The sequence below is a fragment of the Zonotrichia albicollis genome, chromosome 16, assembly GCF_047830755.1.
Source record: "Zonotrichia albicollis isolate bZonAlb1 chromosome 16, bZonAlb1.hap1, whole genome shotgun sequence".
Lineage (NCBI taxonomy): Eukaryota > Metazoa > Chordata > Aves > Passeriformes > Passerellidae > Zonotrichia > Zonotrichia albicollis.
Window position 1 is genome coordinate 8146036 of NC_133834.1, and position 21878 is coordinate 8167913.

The following is a 21878-nucleotide window of genomic DNA, read 5'->3' on the forward strand; positions in this document are numbered from 1 at the left end:
AGGGCGTTCAGGGCATGGAGCTGGGGAAGGGGCTGAAGCAGCGATGTGAGGAGCAGCTGAAGGAGCTGAGGGTGTTGGTCACTGGGGACACAGTTCAGGGCAGGGGGCTGGGGAAGGGGCTGGAGCAGCTGAGGGAGCCGGGGGTGTTCACTGGGACACAGGGAGGCTCGGGGTGACCTCAGGGAGCTGGTCAAAATGGGACTGGAGCCAGCTGGGCGTAGGGCTCTGCTCTCAGGAAATAAGGGACAGAGTCTTAGGATGAGCCTGGGGAGGTTTAGGTCGGATATTAGGAAGAATTTCTTCACAAAGTGATTAGATATTGGAACGGGAGGTGGTAAGAGTCACCGTCCCTGGAGGTGTTTTAAGGAAAGATCCGATGTGTGTCACTCAGTGCCGTGGCGCAGTTGACAAAGTGGTGTTTGCCCGCAGAGCTGGACTCAGAACTATTTTCCAGCGTGACTTTTCGGTGGGGGTGCCGCCCCTACCCCGAGCCGAGCAGCGCTCCCCGCGCGGGCTGGGCGCCGCCTCAGCCGCACTGCGGCGCGCAGGGGGGCACGCGCACGCCCCGCGCGGTTCGAATCCCAGCAGCCAACCAGCGGCCGGCTGAGAGCCGGGACTGGCCAATCACAGCGCTCAGGTGGCCCGCGGAGGCTATAAAAGGCGGCTGCAAGGCGTGCGGAGGGAGGGCGTGGCCGGCGGTGCGGGAGCGGCGCAAGATGGCGGAGGGGGACAACAACAGCGTCTACCAGCTGGTGAGGGAGGGCGGGCGGCCGCTCGGGCCTGCTGGGGGCGGCGGAGCCAGAGCCAGGCCCGCTCTGCCGTACCCGCAGTGGGGGCTGGCGGGGGCCGCTCGGCCCCGCGCTGTGTGACGCTGGGGTTTCGGTGTGGAGTGGGCTCGGGGCCCGCGGCGGGTGCGGGCCCGGGGCGCGGGAGCGGCGGCTGCGCTGCTGCTCGCTGGCCGGAGCCCCCAGCAGCGCTCGGCGTTGCGTGATCTGCGGCGGTTACAGCCTGTGTCCGTCTGTCAGTCCGTGTCCGTGTGTGTCTGTTTGTGTGCGAGCTGCCTCCCGCTGCGGGACCGAGCGCCGCAGCGATCCCGGAGAGCGGCAGGCATTGCGTGATTCAGCTTAACCAAACGTGCCAAGATATGCTCGAATAGTTAAATAAACACAAGACTATATATATAGTGATGCCTCAGTTGGTAAGCGGCTGCCGTGGGAAATGGGGAAATGGCAGTAAAAACCTGTGCGGGGCAGAGGCTGGAGGCGTTCGAGCGCTCGGTGCTGCACACCCAGCCTGGGCACAGGGAACAGCTCCAGGAGCTCGGAGCTTAGAGGGAGGCTCCGGAATTTGTAGAAAATCCACGAGCTGTGTTGTGTTTGTTATTCTAGTGCCGTCGGAGTTCTCATTGGAATTAAGTGTAGCACATAGCTGGGAGTGAAACCTGTTCTGTTAGCTCTGCACGGCAGACGTGCGAGTCTTGATGGCTTGTCCCCTTTCACTGCTCGGGCAGCAGTCGGTTCTACTCACGGTTTACCTGAGTTCTGTAATCTCTGAGATGCTATCTCGCACTGAGGGGACACTGTTAAGCTCTGTTAAATGTGGAACACCTCAGGTGAACTGCTTAGCAAGCTGATGGCAGCACAGGTGGGGCCTCCTTGCAGGAGGGGTGTAGGGAGGAATGTAGGAATCACATAGGAATGAACTGGAGTTGAAAGGTTGTCTTGGGCAGCTTGTGGGAAAACTTGCTGTCCAGATATCATCGGTTGGATTACTTTACTGTGGATTCTGAGTCTTTATCTATCTTCCTCATAATAAACTGGCATTGGACAGCAGCTAGAAAGCTTCACTTTAATGTGGTAGAGTTGTCTTGGAAAATACATTTATTTTTAAACAGTTCTCATATTACAGTTTTCCAGTCACTGACACTGAAAACTTGAGAGGCTTTAAAATGCGACGTTCTGCTAATTGGGGGGATGGGGTATGGTAAATGGGAGATTAGGGGAAAACACCTTGGCAAAATCTGGGAGGAGGTGCTGTTTGGCCTATACATGCTGCTAGGATCTTAACTATATAAAGGCATCACTGCTACAATGTCATAACTTAGTACAAAACTCACAATATTATTACTAATTTAATTACTCAGAAAGATTTGTGTCTGGGATCTTTAATTATTACACTGCTGGTTTTTTTTAGCTACTTCAGTATGGGAATTAATTTGATAATCTGGTTAGTTAAAGGAATTTTCTTCTCTTTGTGTAGGCAGCTGAAACTGCAAGCTTGGAGGAGCAGTTGCAAGGATGGGGAGAAGTGATTCTGATGACAGATAAAGTTCTGCGCTGGGAGCGAGCCTGGTTTCCCCTGGCACTGATGAGTGTTGTTTCCTTCTCCTTCCTGTGAGTACCTGCTGGAGGGAGCTGCAGCATCATTGCATCTTCATCGCTCTGACCAAGCCTATTAAGAAAATTAGTGAGACACCTGGAGAAGTCTAAATAGAAAGGCTTTTACTCTAGGTTCTTTTTCTTAAAACATGTGAACTTTGTTGGAAATGAAAAACAAAAGTAGTGAAAGCAGGAAGTCACATGATTCACATCCTGCTCAGAATGGTTTCTGCAAAAGCTGTTTGCCAGCAGTAGTTGCTGGGGTTTTTCCTGTGCTCAGCTGAATGTTCTTCAGTGCTGCATTCATGTTCTGCCCTCATTCTTTGTCCCCTGCTTCTTGGTCAGATCTCATGATCTCCCTTGGTTCCCCCCACAGCACCAGCAGTATCCTTACAGAAAGCTTGTTTCCATAGGGCCCAATATCCTATTTTGCCTCTTTGCTGTGGGTTCAGGATCAGTTCAGGGTTTTTAAATATTCTTTGTCATGTCTCTTGAGAAATGAGAAAAGAGAAGACTGCAGGTAACTTCAGTCAGCAGGGTAGGAAGATGTTGCCTGTCTGATTGGAGGTGCTGGAGGCACTTGGATGTGCCTTTATGTAACATGGTAGTAAAGATGACCTGACAGCCTTGCTCAGACAGCTGTTTGTGCCAGCTCTGCAGTTTGCCAGCTCTGTCTGTTCCTGCAGTAAGGAGAGAAATTAGAAAAATAAATGTTCAGCCAAGTGAGACAGGGATAATTGGTCTTCTGGCTAATATAATTTTTTTTGTTTTTAGGGGAGATGATGATGGAAATCAAATGGAAACTGAGAAGTAACTTTTAAAAGAAGTAATTGTTTGAAGTTGAGGGTATTCTGTTACAAATTCTGTGATTATAGCAGGGAAGATCTTGTGCTGAGTAATGCTTTATGGAAATGCAGAACTACTCGAGGTTCTGAACTCACCACAATGACCTTGAACACCCAGCACAGTGTCAGTGTGCAGATGTACAGAGCACATGGCCCTGCAGTAGCACTCTGCAGATGTACAGAACAGCCCCACCATGGACTGGGTCATTTCTTTTACTGTTTCTGTTTTCAGGAAGTTCTGTGAAGTGCAGTTGGAGAGCAGAGGGCCCAGCTGGTGTTATCAGACACTTGGGAGATCAACTGCTTCTTATCCAGTTGCTCTTCTGCTGTGTTTGAGTGATGGCAGACTGAGTATGGAGAATGCAGCACTGCTTTAAGTGGAGATTGATGGCCAGAACAGGTTTAGCTGGCTCTCCCAGGAGAAACAGAGCAAATGACCGCCTCTAGAGGATCTGAATTCTGTGACTTGAGCAACAAAATTAGAGCTTTTACTCTGCCTGGTTATTTCATTTGTTCACTCATAATCATCCCTCAGTCAGTGTTAAGTTCACTGTTGGTCAATTTCTGAGAGAACAATAATGCTGAACTTTTACTTCTACTGAACTTTGTACCTTATTTGCTTGCAGCATATTCTTATCTGGTCTATTAAGAGAAAAATGCATTTTTTGTAATTTTGTTTGAGGTTAGGGAAGAGAGAGCTCTGCTGTTGGAAGCTCTGAGCCAGTCTGAAGAAGCGACCAAGCATGTCTGGTATTGAGCAGTTGGAGCACTCAGAAATAATTTCTCTTCTTTCTGCAGGATGATCTACTATTTGGACCCTTCAGTTCTCTCAGGTGTCTCCTGTTTGGTCATGTTCCTCTGTTTGGCTGATTACCTGGTTCCTGCTCTTGCTCCTCGGATCTTTGGCTCTAATAAGTGGTGAGGAAAGCTCCAATTGAAAGTTTATTGAGTGTAATTATGATTTTTGTCAAAATGGATATCTGATTTGTGGATATCAAATAGTTACTTTGTAGAGTCATTGTAGAGAGAAATCAGCAATCTCTATAATACATGAAGTGGGGACAGAAGCAAATGTTCTTCATTCTTTTTCTGAGGATAACTACTACTACAACATACCTTTATTGTTCCTTTTCTTCTGTAAAAATCAGATTGGTTTTTTTAAGAAGTAGGCACATTCTTTACTCTCCATTAAGCATGCTAGTTAGTTCTGCTAGACTGGTTTTTAGTAATGGATAATATATACTGAAAAGTGAAATTATGTGAAAGAGTACTGATTTAATGTTTGGAAAAAAGCAGTAGTAAATGTGATAAAAAAGAGAATAATGCAGAGAGAGTATGAATGTGATTGTGAGCGAAACAGATTTGAAAAAGGCAAGTCTTGTATAAAAGAAATAACTTGAAGAAGAACCTGATTCGAGCAACATTTTGAGTTAAAGGTGAAGTTTAGTATATCTGCTTTGGGATAAATGTTCTTATGTAGATAAGCATTATTTGTGTGTCTCACCCTGGTATGAGATTAAGGTCAGGGAGTCAATTTAATTAACATTCAGTATGCAGGAAAATTACATGGGCACTTCTTGCAGTGCTCAGTAAGATTCAAGCTAAGCAAAGCAAGTGCCAGGATAAGTGCTGGGTGCTTCTTTACTGCTGGAAAAATGCCATGGAGGTTTTTTTAAAATATAAAATTAAATCTTGAATTCTTAATCTGGCTTTTCCCCCTCCCTTTAATAAAAGGACCACGGAGCAGCAGCAAAGGTTTCATGAGATTTGTGGCAATTTGGTGAAGTGTCGCCGCCGGATTGTTGGCTGGTGGAAGCGTCTCTTCACTATGAAGGAAGAAAAGCCTAAAATGGTACTGAGTTCTAAGAGTTAATCTCTGTTGTCTTAAGATGTTGTGTGATTTAGCTTTGTCTGAAGTATTTTAGCAAGGCCTGAATGAACTGGTGTTCCAAACCAGCAGCTGGTACTTCTGGCTGTGACTTGGTCACACAGTTATTCAGACCTGGAGTGGTAAGATACAAAACTTAAAAACTTGCACTTCTGTGTATTTTATGAGCAAACCCTTGATAATTAGATAAAGGAAGACTGGATTTCTCTGGATAGGTAAATTTTTTGGAAAAAAGCTGTTTCCAGTGTGCACAAACTCCAAAAACCTGGATCTTCAATAGTGTGTCAGCTGGTGCATGAGCTACTGAGCCCCTGTCCCAAACCAGCTGTGGGTGCAGCATTGGGGATGGCACAGGCTGGCACTAAGGGATACCTGGGCAAAAAAGAACATGCACCCTGTTCAGCTGATGGTCTGAAAATAAGTGAGAATGGCCAATTACAGATCCTGTAATCTCAGTTTTAACATGCCTGTGCATGGGTATCATGGGTGGAAGAGCCAGAGAGCTTCATGTTAGTTTGAAATGTTGAAGTTCTGTCAAACGCTGAAGGGAAGGCAGAATCCCCACCAGGTCTGTGGTAACTCCTCCCTTTTCACTTTTAGTACTTCATGACCATGGTCTTCACTCTTGCTGTGGTTGCCTGGATTGGACAGCAGGTTCACAATCTCTTTCTGACCTATCTTATTGGTGAGTGTGGGCATGCAGAGCACAAGGAGCTCTCTTGTTAGCTGTCTGAAATGGATTGAGACTGGTAGAAGTAATTTTTAATTAGTGTGGTGGGGTGTTTTTGTCTTTTCAAGCAATTAATGGGGCTTAAGGGAAGCAAAGAATTGCAGAGTGACAGAAGCTTGTTAAGGGAGTATTAATTGTTGTTTTCTCCTTCTCCTCTTTAGTAAGCTTCTTGTTGCTGTTTCCTGGACTAAACCAACATGGGATCATCACAAAGTACATTGGAATGGCGAAAAGGGAGATCAACAAACTTCTCAAGCACAAGGAAAAGAAAAATGAATGAAGGCTTAAGTGTTGTTCACTCTAGTAGAAGGTTTTCTTGGGAACAGTTTTGAGAATTAATGTATAATTAAGACAATAGAAGTTGTATTGCTCACTGACTTTTTTTTTTTTTTAATTGGCTCCCTGATGAAGTGAAAAAGTCATTCCAGCAGCTGCTGTGGGTTTGTCCCTTGCTGTGCTGAGTATGAGTAGGGCTCTGCAGCCTGGAGCTGATCCTGTCTGAGACATCCTCTTTGATGTCTGGAGCTTGTTAAGTGTCTTCATCAAACACCCTGGGCATAACCACCCCAGCAGCAGAGCTGTAATGCCTGATAGTGTTTCTGTGACCGTGTTAGATTTGCTGATCATTAATTGTGGCTGCAGCAAGTGTGAGGCAGTTCTGAAGGCTGATGCTTCTTGGAGACTTGTTACTACTGATCCTTGTGGCAGGAGGACAATTAGCAGAGTGAGAATGGCCATGGCTGAGGGTGCACATCCAAAATGGGGCAGAAGGTTCCATTGTCTCACTGAACCTGTTTGGCTGTGTGTACCTGAGAATGTGTGGAGTAGGGGTCTGGAATATATAAATTTGTACTTCAGTTATTAGCTGTAGTGTAAACTCATTGCACTGAGACTGTAGAAAATGAGTGAGGGTGTGTGTAACCTTAAGAGCTGATTGTTCTGGAAACTGCTGTTGTCATGGAGCCTTTGTAGCACGTTTGGTTTTATGAATGTTTGTCTGTATACAAAATCACTCTGAATATGCTGTTTGACTCTGTAAATAAGCCTGATTTGTTTGTGCTTTTCTATGATCTCTCCCTCCTTTTTTAAAACTGAACTGTTTTTCTTTAAAAAGCTAAAACCTGTGTTAATGTTTTAAAAGTTTACTGTTTTAAATGAACTCTCTTCAGTGTCTATTGTAACTGTTGAATAGGTAAATACAGACTAAAGACAAACTACTTGAACACTTTCTCCTCGTCCCTGTCCAGAGAAGCGTGTCAGTGCGCTTTTCAGTGTAGCAGGGGGTCTGGGAAGGGTTGAGGAAGTGCTGAAGGGCCCAGCCTGTCGGTGGGGAGACCCTGGGTGTGTGCAGCCGGGCGGTGACACGGCGCGGTGTCCCCAGCTGTGCGAGAGTGGAGAATGTGCTGACCCCGGCTTGGGTGCTGCCCGGCTGCTGGCACAGTGCAAGTGCCCTGTGCCCCTTTGGAGTGCAAGCTCAGTACGGCCACAGCCCATGCATCGGCGGGGGCTGTGCTCACCGCAGCGCCGTGTCCCCGTTGTCGCGGTGTCCCCGCTCCGCTGTCCCGGCCCGAGGGCTCGGCTGCGCACTCTGCCCGGCGGAGCGCAGCTTTTTGTCCCTCGCGGCCCGCCGTATACGAGCGAAGCGTCCCCGTTCCCATGGCAACCGGGCGGCGGCGTCGCTCCGGAAGTGCGGCGCACAGTCTCAGCCAATGGGGAGGGCCAGGCTCGAGGGGCAAAATCTCGCGATATCTCCACCCGCAGCTGGCCCTCCCATCAGCCCGCGCGGCCCGGGCTCTTCCTTTTCCGCCATCGCGCTCTCGGTGAGTGGGGCTGGAGCCGCGGGCGCGCAGCATCCGCCCCGTCCCGCCGCCATCCGCGCCCCGCGCCCGCCCCGGCCGCGCCGCCGCGGGCGGGGGGCACCGCGCCACCCGCCTGGCCCGGTTTGAGCCGCCGGCACCGGCCCTGGCGCCGTCCGGAGCCTCCGGAACGCGGGGTGGGGGGCGGCTCCTCCCGCCCGTGGCCCCGCGCTCTGAAGCGATGCGCGGCGGGAAGCGGGAGCGGCGGCCGGGCCCGGGCCGGAGCTGTGCGGAGCTGGGCCGGGCCGGGCGCGGGGCAGCCGCGGAGCCGGTGCGCTGAGGGGCCGGGCGGAGGGAGCGGAGCGCGGGCAGCGGGCGCGGTCGGGCCCGGGAGGAGGCGGCCCCGGCGCGGGGGACTGGGGGCTCTCACCGGGGGCGGGAGTTGGCTGCGCGGTGCTGGTGTCCCGGTGGTGAAAGTCCCCGTGTGCCACAGGAGCTGCCCCGGTGTCCGGGCGGGGACAGCTCGGGGACAGCGGCCCGGCTCTGTCGGAGCGTGGCCGTGCCAAGTCATTCCCGCCGGGCTCCTTCTCGCGAGTATCTGAGAGCTGCTGCCGGGCTTCCTTTGCGAGGCGTTGTGTTTGTGCATCCTGCAGGGTTTTTGCACATCAGTGAGCCGAGCAGCATCTGTTGATTTAATGCCACGTATGGATCTAGTTATTGCACAGGATCGGTACTGTGCAGTTGGGTGTTAATTGGCTTTTAAGGGCAAACTGATTTACCTGCGGAGCTGTCACACTGCTGACAGCTGTCTGGATGGCGCTTTTGAAATCGTGTGTGTGCTTTGATAGAGCCACATTTAACCGTGTCAGGTTTCCTGACGTGTTATGGTAGTAGTGACTCTTCTTGATCACAGTTGAGCGTGTGATCGCTTCTTTAGCTTGAGACTGCTTTTCAAGGTTTAATACAACTTTCTGTCAGTTTTGGATGTTTTCGATGTAAAATCAGCCTTGGCAGGAGCGCTGCTCGGCGTTCCCGTGCCGAGGAGCCGGTGCAGTAACTGCTGCCGTCCCTGCAGGCACCATGGTGCGGATGAACGTGCTGGCCGATGCTCTCAAAAGCATCAACAACGCAGAGAAGCGCGGCAAGCGCCAGGTGCTCATCCGGCCGTGCTCCAAGGTGATCGTCCGCTTCCTCACCGTCATGATGAAGCACGGTGAGTGCCTGCCCTGCTCCCCCGGCTCCCCGAGGGTGCTGCTGGGGTAAAAGATGGAAATCGAGGTGCTTGAAGTAGCTTCGTGTAACACAGTTAAATAGATGTGTTATTGTAGCTAAGTGCTGTGTGTGTCTCTGCTGGTCTCCTGCAGGTTACATTGGTGAATTCGAGATAATTGATGATCACAGAGCTGGGAAGATTGTTGTCAACCTCACAGGCAGACTCAACAAGGTAGGATTTGTCTTCCTGAACTCAGTTCTCTAAAGAAGTGTTTAAATAAAACTTTTTTTAAAAAATTTATGTTTGTCTGCTCCATTTTAAAAAGAACTTGCTGTAAAGGAGGTGGTATTTGTTGAATCCATATAAATAAGAGCAGCATGGATGTTATCAGTTAAAAGGGTGGTTAACTTGTCTGGATTCAAAGTGGTATGGGTCACTAATTACATTTCTTTTAAACTCTGACTGTGTAAGATATGCTCTCAGGGAAGTCTGCTTGCAAGTGCTGTGTACTTCTCTCTGTTCAAAGGCTTTCTGGCCATGTGGTGCTTTCTCAGTTTATTTAGTATTTAAGCTGTCTGGAAGACTTGTCTTAGAGATAGGGGCTGAGTTGGTTTCCAGTTGATGTTTGATAGCTGCAGATGTGGAGAAGACAAATCTTTCTCCTGCTGCCAGGTGGGCTTTGCTTGCAGTGAGGAGAAGTTGAATGTTACAGTAATTGGTGCCTGTGAGGTTCCCGGGGCGTGTGAGGCATTTGTGTGTGTTTTGGAAATTCTTAAATGCTTATGTCTCAAACTACTGAGCTGTGTGGTTCTGTGTGACTTGCTGTGCATCATTGTTTACAGCTGTGCTCTTCCAGTGAGAGTTGGCTCTTCAGTAAAGAAATAAAAAATATTTCTTGGTCAGAATATGTTGGGGGCTGTCCTCATGATGCCATGTGAAAATTGCAGAGTGTATAAGGCAGATAATGCTGACACCCCCAAATTACTGCAGTAGTTACAGTAATTACAGTAGACACAGTGTTTTGTGTCTGTAATAAAAGTGATGTGGGTCAGGTTTGAGGGTAGTGTTCCTTGAACTCTTCCAGGATTATATGGATCTTCCAGGCTTATGGATATAATGTTTCTCCCAATCACTGCACTAAGGGAACAATTGTTTAGTTCAGAAATGTGCATAGTGCAGGAAGGTGTGCTTCTGGTTTAGGGTTGGATAGTTGTTAAGATGATTTGAGCCAGTGAGGTAACTGGGGGTGGTGCTGGTGGTCTTGGTCAGTGATACAATTACCTTGAAAATTCCAGTTACATGTTAATTTCTTCCTGGTTAAAATCTATGTGAATTTTTTTTTTTTTTTTTTTTTGCTAACTGTGTATGATGGTTAGAGGTGGAATATCCCTGAGCAATCCCAGGAATGCTGCTGATGTTACAGCATGCTTTAGTGCTCCCCCCAGGTGTGGGCATCATGTGGGTTGTGTGGCTTCAGCAGCAGTTTAGGCTGTGCAGGTGAGGAGGAGGAGTGAGGCTGAGGTAGGAATGGGAGTGGAATTGCTGGGTGTGAGGTCCTGGTGTAACAGAGTATTTGTGACAGCACTTGGTGAGGTCCTGCAGGCAGGGAGCTGGGATCACACAGCTGCAAATCCATAAAGGTCTTCAGTTTGTAATGGAATCCTCTCTTTCTTGCAGTGTGGTGTAATCAGTCCCAGATTTGATGTGCAGCTGAAGGATTTGGAAAAGTGGCAGAACAACCTGCTGCCTTCCCGTCAGTTTGGGTGAGTACAAGGAAGGGTCAAATGTGTGTTGTGTGTAAAAATGTTACACTCACAAACTGCTTGGGTTACACTCACCTGGCAGCTTTTCCTCTGACAGCCTGGAGTTAAATTCCAGTGTCAAAATCCATCCTCCATATAAATGCCCTTTTAAACCAGTTTTACAGGGGCACTGCTAAGCAAGGATCTGTTTGTTTGGCTTTGGTAAAATCCTTATTTGACCATTTCACAGTTTAATGGAAAGTAGGACTTTTCTCATCTTTGTTTTGGTTTTGTGAATGGCTGTTACTCAATGGAGGAGTTATGTAAGTTACCAGGTCAGTGAAAGTAAATTGTACTACTTGAATTCACATGTCCTGTGTGCAAGTTAGTCAGATATGAAGTGATGAGGAACTTGGAGTCTCTGTTAAACAAACCTGCAGAACACAGGAAATCTTACTATTATGCAATGTACCTTTCCTTCACAAAGTGTGTGGATTTGAGAGCTGTAATTCCCAGTGCACCAGGATGGCAGAGCTGGAGGAATCTCCAGGGCCTCAGCCAGTCTGTCCCATCAAAGGAAGGATTGATTAAAACAGTTCTGTGCTGTTTCTGTTCTTAAAGCTCCAGCAGTAACTCGTGCTTCTGCTGGCCCTGTGTAGCTACTCTGTGTTGTCATTGGGAGCTTTAAGAGTGTTTTCAGTGGTGGGACAGGAGGTTCTCAGACCTGGGGGCTGTGGGTGAGGTGTGTTGGTACTGCAGATGTTGGCTTTAGCAGTGGCAGCTGCTGCAGGTGCAGATCCTGCCCTGCACCAGGCAGAGATCCCAGGTGAGGAGCTCTGGCACTGTGGCACCTGTGCCTGCAGCAGCATCTGTGGAGGATAGAAGTGGAGTTGGGCTAGAAATCTGTCCAGCAGCTGGACAGGGAGTGCCCAGTGGGAATATGCAGGGGAAGAGGCAAATAGCTGGGGACCACAGTCTGTCAGTGTCCTGTGTGTGCTGCAGGGCTGTGCTCATGAGGGGAGCTGCTGTGCACTGTTGGTAATCAGGCTCACTGTGCTGGGCCTGTTACAGGAACAGGCCCTGCTGCTTGTGACACAGATGGAGGTGGTGCTCTCAGCTCTGCAGCAGCCTGGAGCAGGGAGATAACCTGAACATTTGCTCTCTCTTGGCAGGTATATTGTCCTGACAACCTCAGCTGGCATCATGGACCATGAGGAGGCGAGACGAAAACACACAGGAGGCAAAATCCTGGGATTCTTTTTCTAAAACTTGTAAAAAAAGAGGATACTAATAAATTGTTCAAATGGACTCTGGTGTTTCCAGTGGGTATTTCAATGACTTCAAACACTGCCTGTGACAGTGCTTGTAACAGCTCTTCAGTAGTGCTGGAGGTCCAGCTTCACTTCAGATGATGTTTGGGTACCACACCATCCCAGGTCACAATTCTGTTTCTGTTAATGATATAATGTGAAAGTTACCACTGGAGTGGCATTTTGGGGTCACTGTACAGGGGAGCTCTCATGCTAAACTAATGCTCATCCCAGCTGTCCTGCCTGGGCTGACCTCCCAGGTGTTCAGTACATGTGTCTGCAGTTAGTTACCTGTGTGTGATTCTAGAGTTTCACCTTTTGCCTCAGTAATAGAAATAGCCTTGCCAGAAGGTATTTCCTGTTTATGGTTAAAAAAGTTGTGGGATGTGGTATTCTGGAATAATTAAAATGGTTGGAGTTTTGATTTCAGATCACAAACTTGTTCCACATCATATGGTGAAAGGAGTAACTGAGGTTGGGAGGTGAATTATTCTTTTCCTTCAAATTTCTTCTTTGAAAGTGTTTTGAAATCCCAAAATTTTGGGTAGAGGAGTTGCAGTGCAGCTGCTTTGTATGTTGGCACAAAGAAATGACTGAGATTTCTTTACATTTTCAGAGCGAGGGAATAAGGTTGTCTGAACCTACAGGTAGGGAATATTTAGTATTGAATGAGTTGGTGTTTTCTTCAGGCACATGACAGCACAGTGTCCTTGATGCAGAGAAATCAGATGTGTTTCAAGGCACTGCATGGAGCAGTACAACTTTGTAGAGGATGGGCAGCAAGCTGGGGTGATGGCATTGTCCTTCAACAGCAGCTGGAACTGCCCTGCCTTGTTTCACTTGGTTTGGAGTCAGTCCTACCAGGAGGGAGCCTTTGGAGATGTAGCAAGTGTTTCATCACACTCTAAACAAGCTGGTGAAATTTGTGATTCTGATACAAACAGGTGGAACCCAAGTTTTCCTGCTTGGTGATACATCCCCATGCCCTCCATGTACAGTTGCTTGGGCTGGAAGTGTCCTGCCTTGAAGGTGATACTTCATCACAGACCTTGCCATGGAAGGGGCTCTTCAGGCCCTGGGGTCTGAGCTCAATAACTCTGTAACCTCTCTTGGTTCAGTCTGTTACTCTTCATGGAGAAAAGGACAAGGTGATACTGTTAAGCAGAAGGTTTTCACTCTGGGCAGATGCTGCAGTGTCACTGATGTGGTTGGTGCTTCCTGAGGAAGGGAAGGGCCAGCAGAGCTCTGAGAGTGCTCACAGGGGATGTGGTGGCAGCAGCACCCTGACCTGAGCCTGGCTGAGAAGAGCAGGGGCACAGGATGAAGCTAGTCTAGCTGCTGGGTCACAGCTCTGATGGACTGGAGACAAAACATTCAAATGGCTGGTTCTCAGTTTGGCTGGACACAAATCTGCTCAGCTGCAGGTCTGTACACTGAATTAGAGTAGTTACAAAGTCAAGAGTCTGTTTCAGCCCTCATTTTGTTGTCAAATGGAGCTATTTAGTGACAGGTGGGGTTTTTCCAATCCTTACTGGGTTTCATTCTGCAGTACCAGGCACTGACAGCTCAGATTTTGTACTTGCTCAGAGTAACCCTGAAGATTGTATCAAGATTCACTATTCTTTTTATTAAATCTTGATTTTCTCAAGTCTAGAATAGAACACGTTTCTCATACCTAGTAGAAGAAGGCCAATGACAGTTTCAAAGCTTCCTTTGGATGAATTAACTATGGCAAGTTTCCTGCTAGTTTGACATTTGTTTTAAATCAGTTTTACACAGGACATACATGGCAGTTTTCCTGACCTAGCTTAGCTGTGTGTCCTTTGCTCCCACAGAGACTCCTGAGGTAACAATTTCTGATGTTCTCAGTTGACAGATCAATTGGGAATGAACTGTAAATTTATTCCAGCAGCCAGCCCAGTGACTTTTATAGACTTATTAAATGGAAATTAGAGCTGTGATGTAACAGCAATGACTTGGAGGAAAGAAAGCAGCAGCAGAAGCACCTTTTCCACAGCATATCTACAAAAATGACTGCATCCAGGCTTACCACATGTTGAGGCTGATATGGCTGACTGGGGTTCATGAGATGATCTCTGAGCTTGACCCTCACTGCTGAGAGCTTTGCTGCTGGCTGAGAGCCATGAACTCTGGAAGGTGGCCTTGGGAGCTGACAGGAGAGATCATGACAACACAACAGCTTTAAATGGGTTTGCAGGAATTCTTACTCCCAGATATGTTTAAAATCTGAAAGTGGGGTAATTTTTTTAACCTCAGTGATGTTCAGTGGGCTGAGGGCATTTATATGCCTTGGGCAAGCAGTCTGTAGGTAAAAGCATTTTGGGTAAGAAAAGGATTGCTAGAGATGGGAGGGGAAATGTGCAAAGCTGAAGGTGCAGTGTGGATTGCAACAGGTGATCAGGGGCAGGTGAGAGTTCAGAGAAGGGGTTTGCTACCTGTGGGCAGAGGGAACATCAGGATGGAGGAGCTGAGGGACAGAGCAGCTGACAGGGCAGGGTGGGAATCCCTGAGGAATTCTCTGAGTTACCAGCTTTGCCCTGGGCTGCCCCGGGTCCCCTGTGGTCTAACACCGAAGGTGATGGTGTCACCTCTGTGCCCTGCACACCCATCTGAGCCCTCTGTCCATGCCTGGAGCAGCCCAGAGCTCACCCTGAGCCCGTGCTGGAGCTGCCCTGCCTGCAGCCCCTTCCTGCTGTCCCCTGCTCACAGCCACGTGTCAGCATCACAGCGCAGCCCCAGGGGCACAATGGGTCAGAACTGAATTTGGATGTGAAAATGAGTAAATTGGATGCAGCTGGGGGAGGGTTGGTGATGCCTCTGTGAGGTACAGCCCATTCTCACCTTGCAGTCAGATCAGTATTTTGGGGTGCCCCCGCTCCTCATGCCGTGGCTAAAGAAGAGGATGAAGGATGCTCAAACAGGCTGCCTGCTGCGGATCCCAACACTGATTTACTGGTGCCTGAGGAGGTGTCAGCAGAGGGCAGCAGCCGACCTCAGTCCCTGGAGATGGAGAGGAGGATCCTGCGTGCTGTGCCCTGGTCCACAGAGTTTTCTCTGTCCTTGATGCTTTGAGCCTACTTTAAGGTAATACTGGATGTGAGAATAAGTGTGGATCTGCAAAATACTGCAGCAGGCTCAGGAGCCTGGTGTGTGACTGGATATGCACCTTTTCCTCCTCATCCTTTTGTCTAATGTTATTTAGCTAATTTAGATTAAAGACAAAGCTATGTCTTACTGCCTATTAATGTAAGTATCCATCTCTCAGTAAATATCTGGGTGGATTTAACCACAGTTTGGTCTGGGGAACTGTTCTAGTGAAGTCAGAGGGTGCAGAGGCTGGTGGCCTCCATTCTTGTTCATGCCTCTGATGTTTTCTCTGCTCAGGTGCTGCTCTTGTGTCATTAATGCAGTAATGGGCTGGGATTATCCTCATCCTCAGGACAGCCCATCTGATCAGGCATGTGATGGAGTTGGGACACTGATGCTGTTGGTGCATTTGTGCTGGGGCAGGATTCAAGTTCCTAGTCTGGTTTTATTTACATTTTATCCAGGCTTTTATCTGCTGGTGCTGAATTAATCATTGTGTGTACATTGCTGTGGCATTGTCTGCTTTTGGACAAGGTGCTCTAGCAGGGTATGTGACCCCCTCCCTCCCCTTTCAGACTGCTTTTTTAACAGACTGGGGACAATTCAGTGTGAGGGCCATGGAAATAGAGAGCATTCCTGCCACTCTGTAATCCATTGCTATTTCCTCTTGGACTTTTATAATTTATGACTAGGCATTGATTTTTTTCATATTTAATTCACTTGATTTATTGTTCTCACTCTGTGAACAAACCATGCTACACATTCTCCAGCAAACTCTTTCTCCAGGAGCTTGCAATCCCCTGCCTGCCATCTCTAGATGTCTCTCTTGCCTTAATGTAAGAAAATATGAAAAAGACAAAAGTACTGAAATACTTGGTATGTGATCCTGGATAGAAATGTGTATGTGCAGCACTCCTCCATCTTCAGCTCCCCATTAGATTAGAGTGGGATTGGCCCCTTCATTTGTGGGGAAGAAACGTGGCACAGCCATTCTTGTCTTCCACTGATGCAAGTTAACTCTGCTTTCAGCTGGACCAGGCTGTAGGCAGGAAGGGGCAAGGATTATATCTGGGAGTAGGGGAAGAGTAGGTGATGGATGAGGTTAGAGAGAAGCTGCAGCTGCAGCCACCTCTGGGCACTGTCAGAGTTCATGGATGGAGCTCAGTTTCTGTTTGGTCCACTGCTCTTTGTGCCAGTTTACAAAGCAAAGCCCAGGAACATCAATGACAACTTTAGGTTTTTGGTATCTTTACAAATCAGGCCTTTAACCATAAGAATAAAAAAAAAGGGGAGAAATTAAAGGTTATTTTTTCCTTTTCTCCCTACTCCTCTGCAATGCACATGAGTGCTTGTCTCCTCACTTGCAGTAACATGCCCAGGTGTATTCTTGCACAACAGGATCCTCAGCACGTGATCCCCATGTCTGTGTGGGCAGGAAATCAGCTCTGGCCCTCCTTCAGTCCCTGGGGTTCCTTCCTTAGGGCAGCAGCATTAGCCCCTCAGTTATCACCTGCCCTCCTCATGTTTGAAACCATGTTCACCTCACTGGGGAGGCCGTGGGTGTCAGAGCTGACTGCACACCTGTGGTGTTCCTGCTGGGACCTGTGCTCTGTCCAGGATGGGCTCATGGGTCTGTCCCTCTTGGGCAGAAGCCAAAGCCTTGCTTGATTTCCATGACTGGTGGTGATTTCTGGTTCTATTTCCAGTTTATAGTCCAGCTCAGGCAGCAGGAGTTGGGGTTTTATGTGAAGCCTTGTGCAGTGTGTGTTACATCAGGGGAAAGAGGAGAGGTGTGCATAGGACCACTGACTTCAGCTGCAGGCAGGTGTTTGCTCTGGGAAGGAAGCAAAAATCAGGAGACTATTTTTAGCTCTGAAATACTTTTATTGAATGACATTCAGTCCTTGCCAGCCTTTGATGAGCAGAGAAATAATCCCTGAAGGGAAGAGCCAGAGGTGCCTGGATCTGTGCTGGGCTGCTGGCAGCTCCCAGTGTGGCTGGGACAGCTCCTGGGACAGCTGCAGGGACAGCAGCCACCTGCAGCCACCACCTACCCAGGCATGGGCTGAGAGAGAGGTGCTGGAGTGCAGGAAGGGATATGAGCATGAACAAAAATGATTCTGAGTCCATTTCCCTGAGAGAGAGCCTGTCCTATGGAGCAGAATGTGGGGCTGAGAGCCACAAGCCCATGGCACGTCAGGAGCCAGCCCCAGCCCCAGGCCAGAGAGCCCATCTTGCAAATTGCTGAATTACAAAGCCATTGCTGGTAGGTGGTGGCTCCAGAAATAGATACAGAGATAGCACATAACGCTCCCTGATAGCTGAAATAAAAAGAATTAAACTGTACAAAAGTGTGCTTTAATTGCTAACTCTCTCCTGTCTGCTTAAATCACTAGAAATAAAGGTCTCCTCCTTAGTGATGAGCAGTTCCAGGCAGAACAGACGTGATGGGGGAAACATGTTTGGAATAAATACTGATGTGAATGACACTTATTAGCTACAGTGTGGCATATTTATTTCTCTGTAGTTAGCATAATAGCACAGCTTGAAACGAGAAGGGTTCTTTACTTGTGTCTGTGTGTGTGTGCATAAAAATAACAATGCCTTGTTTTGGGCAGAATGCAGATGATTCTGCTGTGTCTGCAATTAGCTCTGGTGTTTGGGTGGTGCCAGCTGCTGTGGCACTGAGAGAGGGGCCCAGGCATGGCTGTGCTTGGGGCAAACCTTCCCTCCCTGAGCTTTGGGCAAACCTTTCCTGTGACGGTGTTCACAGGGGTCTGAGGATGAGGGAAGAGACAAGGATCTGACTCCATGTTTCAGAAGGCTTGATTTATTATTTTATGATATATATTATATTAAAACTATACTAAAAAATAGAAGAAAGGATTTCATCAGAAGGCTGGCTAAGAATAGAAAAAGAAAGAATCATAACAACGGCTTCTGTCTCGGAGAGAGTCCAAGCCAGCTGACTGTGATTGGCCATTAATCAAAAACAACCACATGAGACCAATCACAGATGCACCTGTTGCATTCCACAGCAGCAGATAACCATTGTTTACATTTTGTTCCTGAGGCCTCTCAGCTTCTCAGGAGAAAAAATCCTAAGGAAAGGATTTTTCATAAAAGATGTCTGTGACACTTCGCACCTTGTTCTTTGGGCAAACCTTCCCTTGCTGTGGCAGGCAGGACTATCGTGGATATTTTCACCCCTCACAAGGGGGAGAGAATGATGCATCTGACTCCATCTTATCAGAAGGCTAATTAATTACTTTATTATACTATATTATTCTGTACTATATTACATTACATCTAAACTGAATCTGCCAAGCACTCAACTCTGCACACCCTGCCCAGAATCTCATGACTGTCAGCGACAGTCCCGACACACACACACACACAGACAGGCCCTGACAGGCCAAGAAGACAAAACAGCATCACTGTGGATAAACAATCTCCATACTGCATTCTACTTTGGCACAAACACAGGCACAGCAAATGTAAAGAATTGTTTTTCCTTTCTCTGAGGTTCGGAGAATGTGAATCCCAGAAATATTCTTGGGAAGAACTGTGCCTTGCTTTTCTCTGTGAAGGGAAATGTGGTGACACAGGACAGAAGGCAGAGCAGCACAGCTGGCTCCTGTCCCCCTCAGTGCCTGCCCCTGGGGGCTCTGCTCTCCTTTGGGTGCTGCAGGGCTCCTACAAGGGCAGAGCAGCCCCTGCCACCTCCCCAGGGCTCCTGGCAGGGAGATCACAGCCAGCAGGCTCAGCTGGAACTGTGCCTAGATTGGGAAACATTCTGATTATCTCACAGGAATCAGCCCCAGGTGTGAGGGTGACTGGGTGAAGGCTTTCTTGTCTCCTCAGGAGCCAGGTGGGGATGGGGTTGGCTGCTGGGATGTGCAGGTTACCCTCCCTCCTGCTCCTGGGAGCCTCAGCCTTGTCCTGCTGCCCTGTTCCTGGTGCTGGTGTTGGGGGTGCTCCCTGTGCCAGGGTCTGGCTGCCCTGCCCCTTCTCCTTCCACAGGTTTGGCATTTCTCACCCCCATGGACTTCTCACCCTGCAGGGATTTAAAAAACATTGAGCAGTTCAGTGAGGGCATCAGACAGTGCTGCTGCCATATCCTCCCTCCCCAAGATCCTGGAGCAAGGAGGGAGGGAAAGCTTTGCTGGGAGTCTGTGCTGGGCAGACACTGCCAGCCAGCACAGGGAAGAGCTTGCAAGAGCTCTTGGAGCTCCTTGCAAGAGCTTCCAGACAAATCTGGCATGTGAGTGGTTCAGTGGGCATCACCTTTGTGTTGCTTTGAAACAGCAATTTCTCCTCTCTTCTGCATTTTAATGTCAGAATGCATGGATATGGACAGTACTGGACCTCTGCTGTCCTGCTCCAGCCTGGAGTGAAGGTGTCTGGTGGATTGCACAGCTGCTTGGGGAAGGGGAGACAGCAGGGTGGACAGACAAAGGGACTGATAGAGCCCTGTTTCCTTAGAGGCATTTCAAATAAGAAGCCAAGGTGCTCTCAGGTGGGCTGTGAGTGCTGAGCACTGTCTCAGGAGCCATCTCACAGGTCTTTTTGTTGAGGGGAATAATTATACTGTGGTAAAAGTATTTACTTGCTAGGTATTTCCCTGCCTTATTGTACTGTATTTCCCATTGCTGAAATGTGAGATGAAAAACCTGGGAGTAACAAACTTTCTGTTTTAAGCCCACTTGATTGAGTGCTTGGTTCAGAAATACCATAAAAGTGCCAGACCAGAGCTTGAAATATCACATTACCAGGTGTCAGGCTGCTTATAACTTCCACTCTGGGATTGTTGAGGAATTTTTTTCCTGTTGGTCTTTTAATGAAAATGCCAAAGGGGGAAAAACTATTACACAAAAATAAAAAATGCTGCTTTGATTGAAAATAAAAATGCTGAGGCAGCAGCAACTTTCAGTAGCACTTCCTCTGTTGCACTGCCCTGACAAAGATTATTTCCCAAGCCTGGGGGATGCTGTGAGGGTCTGCTCTGGGCACAGTCCTGCTGGCTTTGGTTTTGCCAGGGAGGGAAAGGTTACAGTGCTGGCTTGGCTGGAGTCACAGAGTGTTCCCTGCAGAGCAAGGGCAGTGTGACAGCTGAGGGAGCCTGGCTGGACCTTTGGTGGCTGCTGGTGACCTGTGACAAGGTGGGGACACTGCTTTCCTGCTTGTGCTTCCCTTACAGGGCTGCTCTGCCAGCTGTGCCAGTGCAGGGATGTGAGAGAGCTCCTGGCACTGCTTCTGTGCCAGGGCTAGGACAGAGCAGGGAGGGACTTCCACTGCTGGAGGCTCTGAAAGGTGACTTGAGGAACAGCTCTGACCTGTGAAAGGTGGCTGGGGAAGGAGATTTCACCTGTGAAGGGCGGCTGGGGAGTGCCTGAGTGCTCTGGAGCATGAGCACCCAACAGTGGTGCTGGGAAAGAAGGGTGGGCAAGGCTAGCACAGAGTGCTGCTGGAGAGGTGGGGAGGCAATCTCTGACTGAAAGGAGGAGGAAGATGCTTAGTCAGAGTTGGAGATCCGTGTGGCAGCTCAATAACCCCCCTGGGATGGAGAAAATGATGCTCTAGGAGGATGGCCTTGGTCAGGTCCAGCTCATGGTGACTTTGGGTGGCATCAGTGCCTTCAGTCCTGGCCTTCAGCAGTGTGTCCCTGCTGCTTGGGCATTTTCCCAGTGGGGTGGAGTGTTGGGGAAGATGAAACAGGAAAGCCTTATAAATATGATTGCTTGGCAAAAGATTTTGAGAATGTAGAAACTATAAAGGAGATTGAAATGAAAGCAAGCTTTGAGATACTTTAGCTACTGAACAACTAGAAAACAATGGTGTGACCAGCTGAAAGCAATCTCTTTTTGATGAAACAATACCCTCTGCTTGCAGACAGGTCCAAAGATCAGAGCAGACTTTGTTAGCTTAGCAGAAGGGGTCTAAAGAGTAGTTTTTAGGGTGTAAAATGTAACACAGTATGGTAATGTAAAGATTATTCTAAGCTGTATGTAAAGGCTGTAAGATTTGTATCTTGTATTGGATTGGTTATTTTGTGCTGTCAAGGATGGAGGTGTCCCCACCTGTACCCCAGCACTGGGACAGGCTCCTGCTGCGAGCTGTGGTCCCCTGGCTGTCCTGTGCATGGCACAGGAAGGTCCCTCCTGCCTAGGACACACACAGAGGTGCTTGGGGACACCAGGAAACCACCTGGGGAGGGCATGGTGTCCCAGAGCAGCCTGGATTTATGGGGGTTCTGTGCTCCTCTCCAACTGAGCAGCCTGCATTTGTTCCTGTGCCCCTCTCCAAGCGAGCAGATTGCTCCTCTGGGGCTCCAGAGGCTGCAATCCCTCCTGTAGGAATGCTGGCACCTTGCACAGCAGGAAAGGGAAACTCCCAGACGTGGCAAACAATCTGCAGCAGCTAAAGCTACACCAAAAGCATCTTGCATGGAAAATCAGACAGAGCAGGAAAAACAGCACTTACCATCAATATAACACAGCTGAAATCTCTTTCTTGGAGATAATCATCTCTGACTCCAGCAGTAAAAATAAAGGACAGAAACTGGAAGAAGCCAGAAAACGTGGTCGTGGGAGTGAATCTCAGTGAAGTGAAAATTAAAAACACAATGAAAAGCATGGAACTGCCTTGAGTGAAACCAGCTGGCTGCCCAGAACTGCACCCAGATCCTGTGGGAGGCACAGGGGGTGTGGGGAGCAGCAGGGCTGGGGCTGTGCCAGTGCTCAGCTGGGAGGGCACAGAGGGGGCACAGGGAAAGATCAGGGTCTCAGGGTTCCCTTGCAGCCTGGGGGACATCCAGGTGCTTGTCTTTGGCTCCCAGTGTGAAGGATAAAGGGATTTCTTCTGTCTG

At 48.6% G+C, this 21878-nt stretch overlaps 2 protein-coding genes across 2 annotated transcripts; both read left to right on the top strand.

The window, feature by feature from the left end:
• Positions 1–597: 597 nt before the first annotated feature.
• Positions 598–7064, top strand: ARL6IP1 (ARL6 interacting reticulophagy regulator 1). Its single transcript, XM_074552713.1, has 6 exons — positions 598–752; positions 2260–2393; positions 4022–4141; positions 4958–5075; positions 5712–5796; positions 6003–7064. The coding sequence occupies exons 1-6, from the start codon at positions 717–719 to the stop codon at positions 6119–6121; spliced, it is 612 nt and encodes a 203-aa protein (XP_074408814.1). The 5' UTR covers positions 598–716; the 3' UTR covers positions 6122–7064.
• Positions 7065–7518: 454 nt separating this feature from the next.
• On the top strand, positions 7519–11900 carry RPS15A (ribosomal protein S15a). The gene is made up of 5 exons (XM_074552712.1): positions 7519–7661; positions 8713–8850; positions 9002–9081; positions 10528–10613; positions 11765–11900. The coding sequence occupies exons 2-5, from the start codon at positions 8718–8720 to the stop codon at positions 11856–11858; spliced, it is 393 nt and encodes a 130-aa protein (XP_074408813.1). The 5' UTR covers positions 7519–7661; positions 8713–8717; the 3' UTR covers positions 11859–11900.
• The last annotated feature ends 9978 nt before the right edge of the window (positions 11901–21878 follow it).

What these genes read in the sequence shown, in the direction of transcription:
- RPS15A (XM_074552712.1), top strand. Translation starts at nt 8,718, where the DNA reads ATGGTGCGGATGAACGTGCTGGCCGATGCTCTCAAAAGCATCAACAAC. An exon ending in CACCGTCATGATGAAGCACG is followed by an intron (nt 8,851 to 9,001) that starts GTGAGTGCCTGC and finishes GGTCTCCTGCAG; the next exon opens with GTTACATTGGTGAATTCGAG. An exon ending in CTGCCTTCCCGTCAGTTTGG is followed by an intron (nt 10,614 to 11,764) that starts GTGAGTACAAGG and finishes CTCTCTTGGCAG; the next exon opens with GTATATTGTCCTGACAACCT.
- ARL6IP1 (XM_074552713.1), top strand. Translation starts at nt 717, where the DNA reads ATGGCGGAGGGGGACAACAACAGCGTCTACCAGCTG. An exon ending in ACAACAGCGTCTACCAGCTG is followed by an intron (nt 753 to 2,259) that starts GTGAGGGAGGGC and finishes CTCTTTGTGTAG; the next exon opens with GCAGCTGAAACTGCAAGCTT. An exon ending in ATCTTTGGCTCTAATAAGTG is followed by an intron (nt 4,142 to 4,957) that starts GTGAGGAAAGCT and finishes CTTTAATAAAAG; the next exon opens with GACCACGGAGCAGCAGCAAA.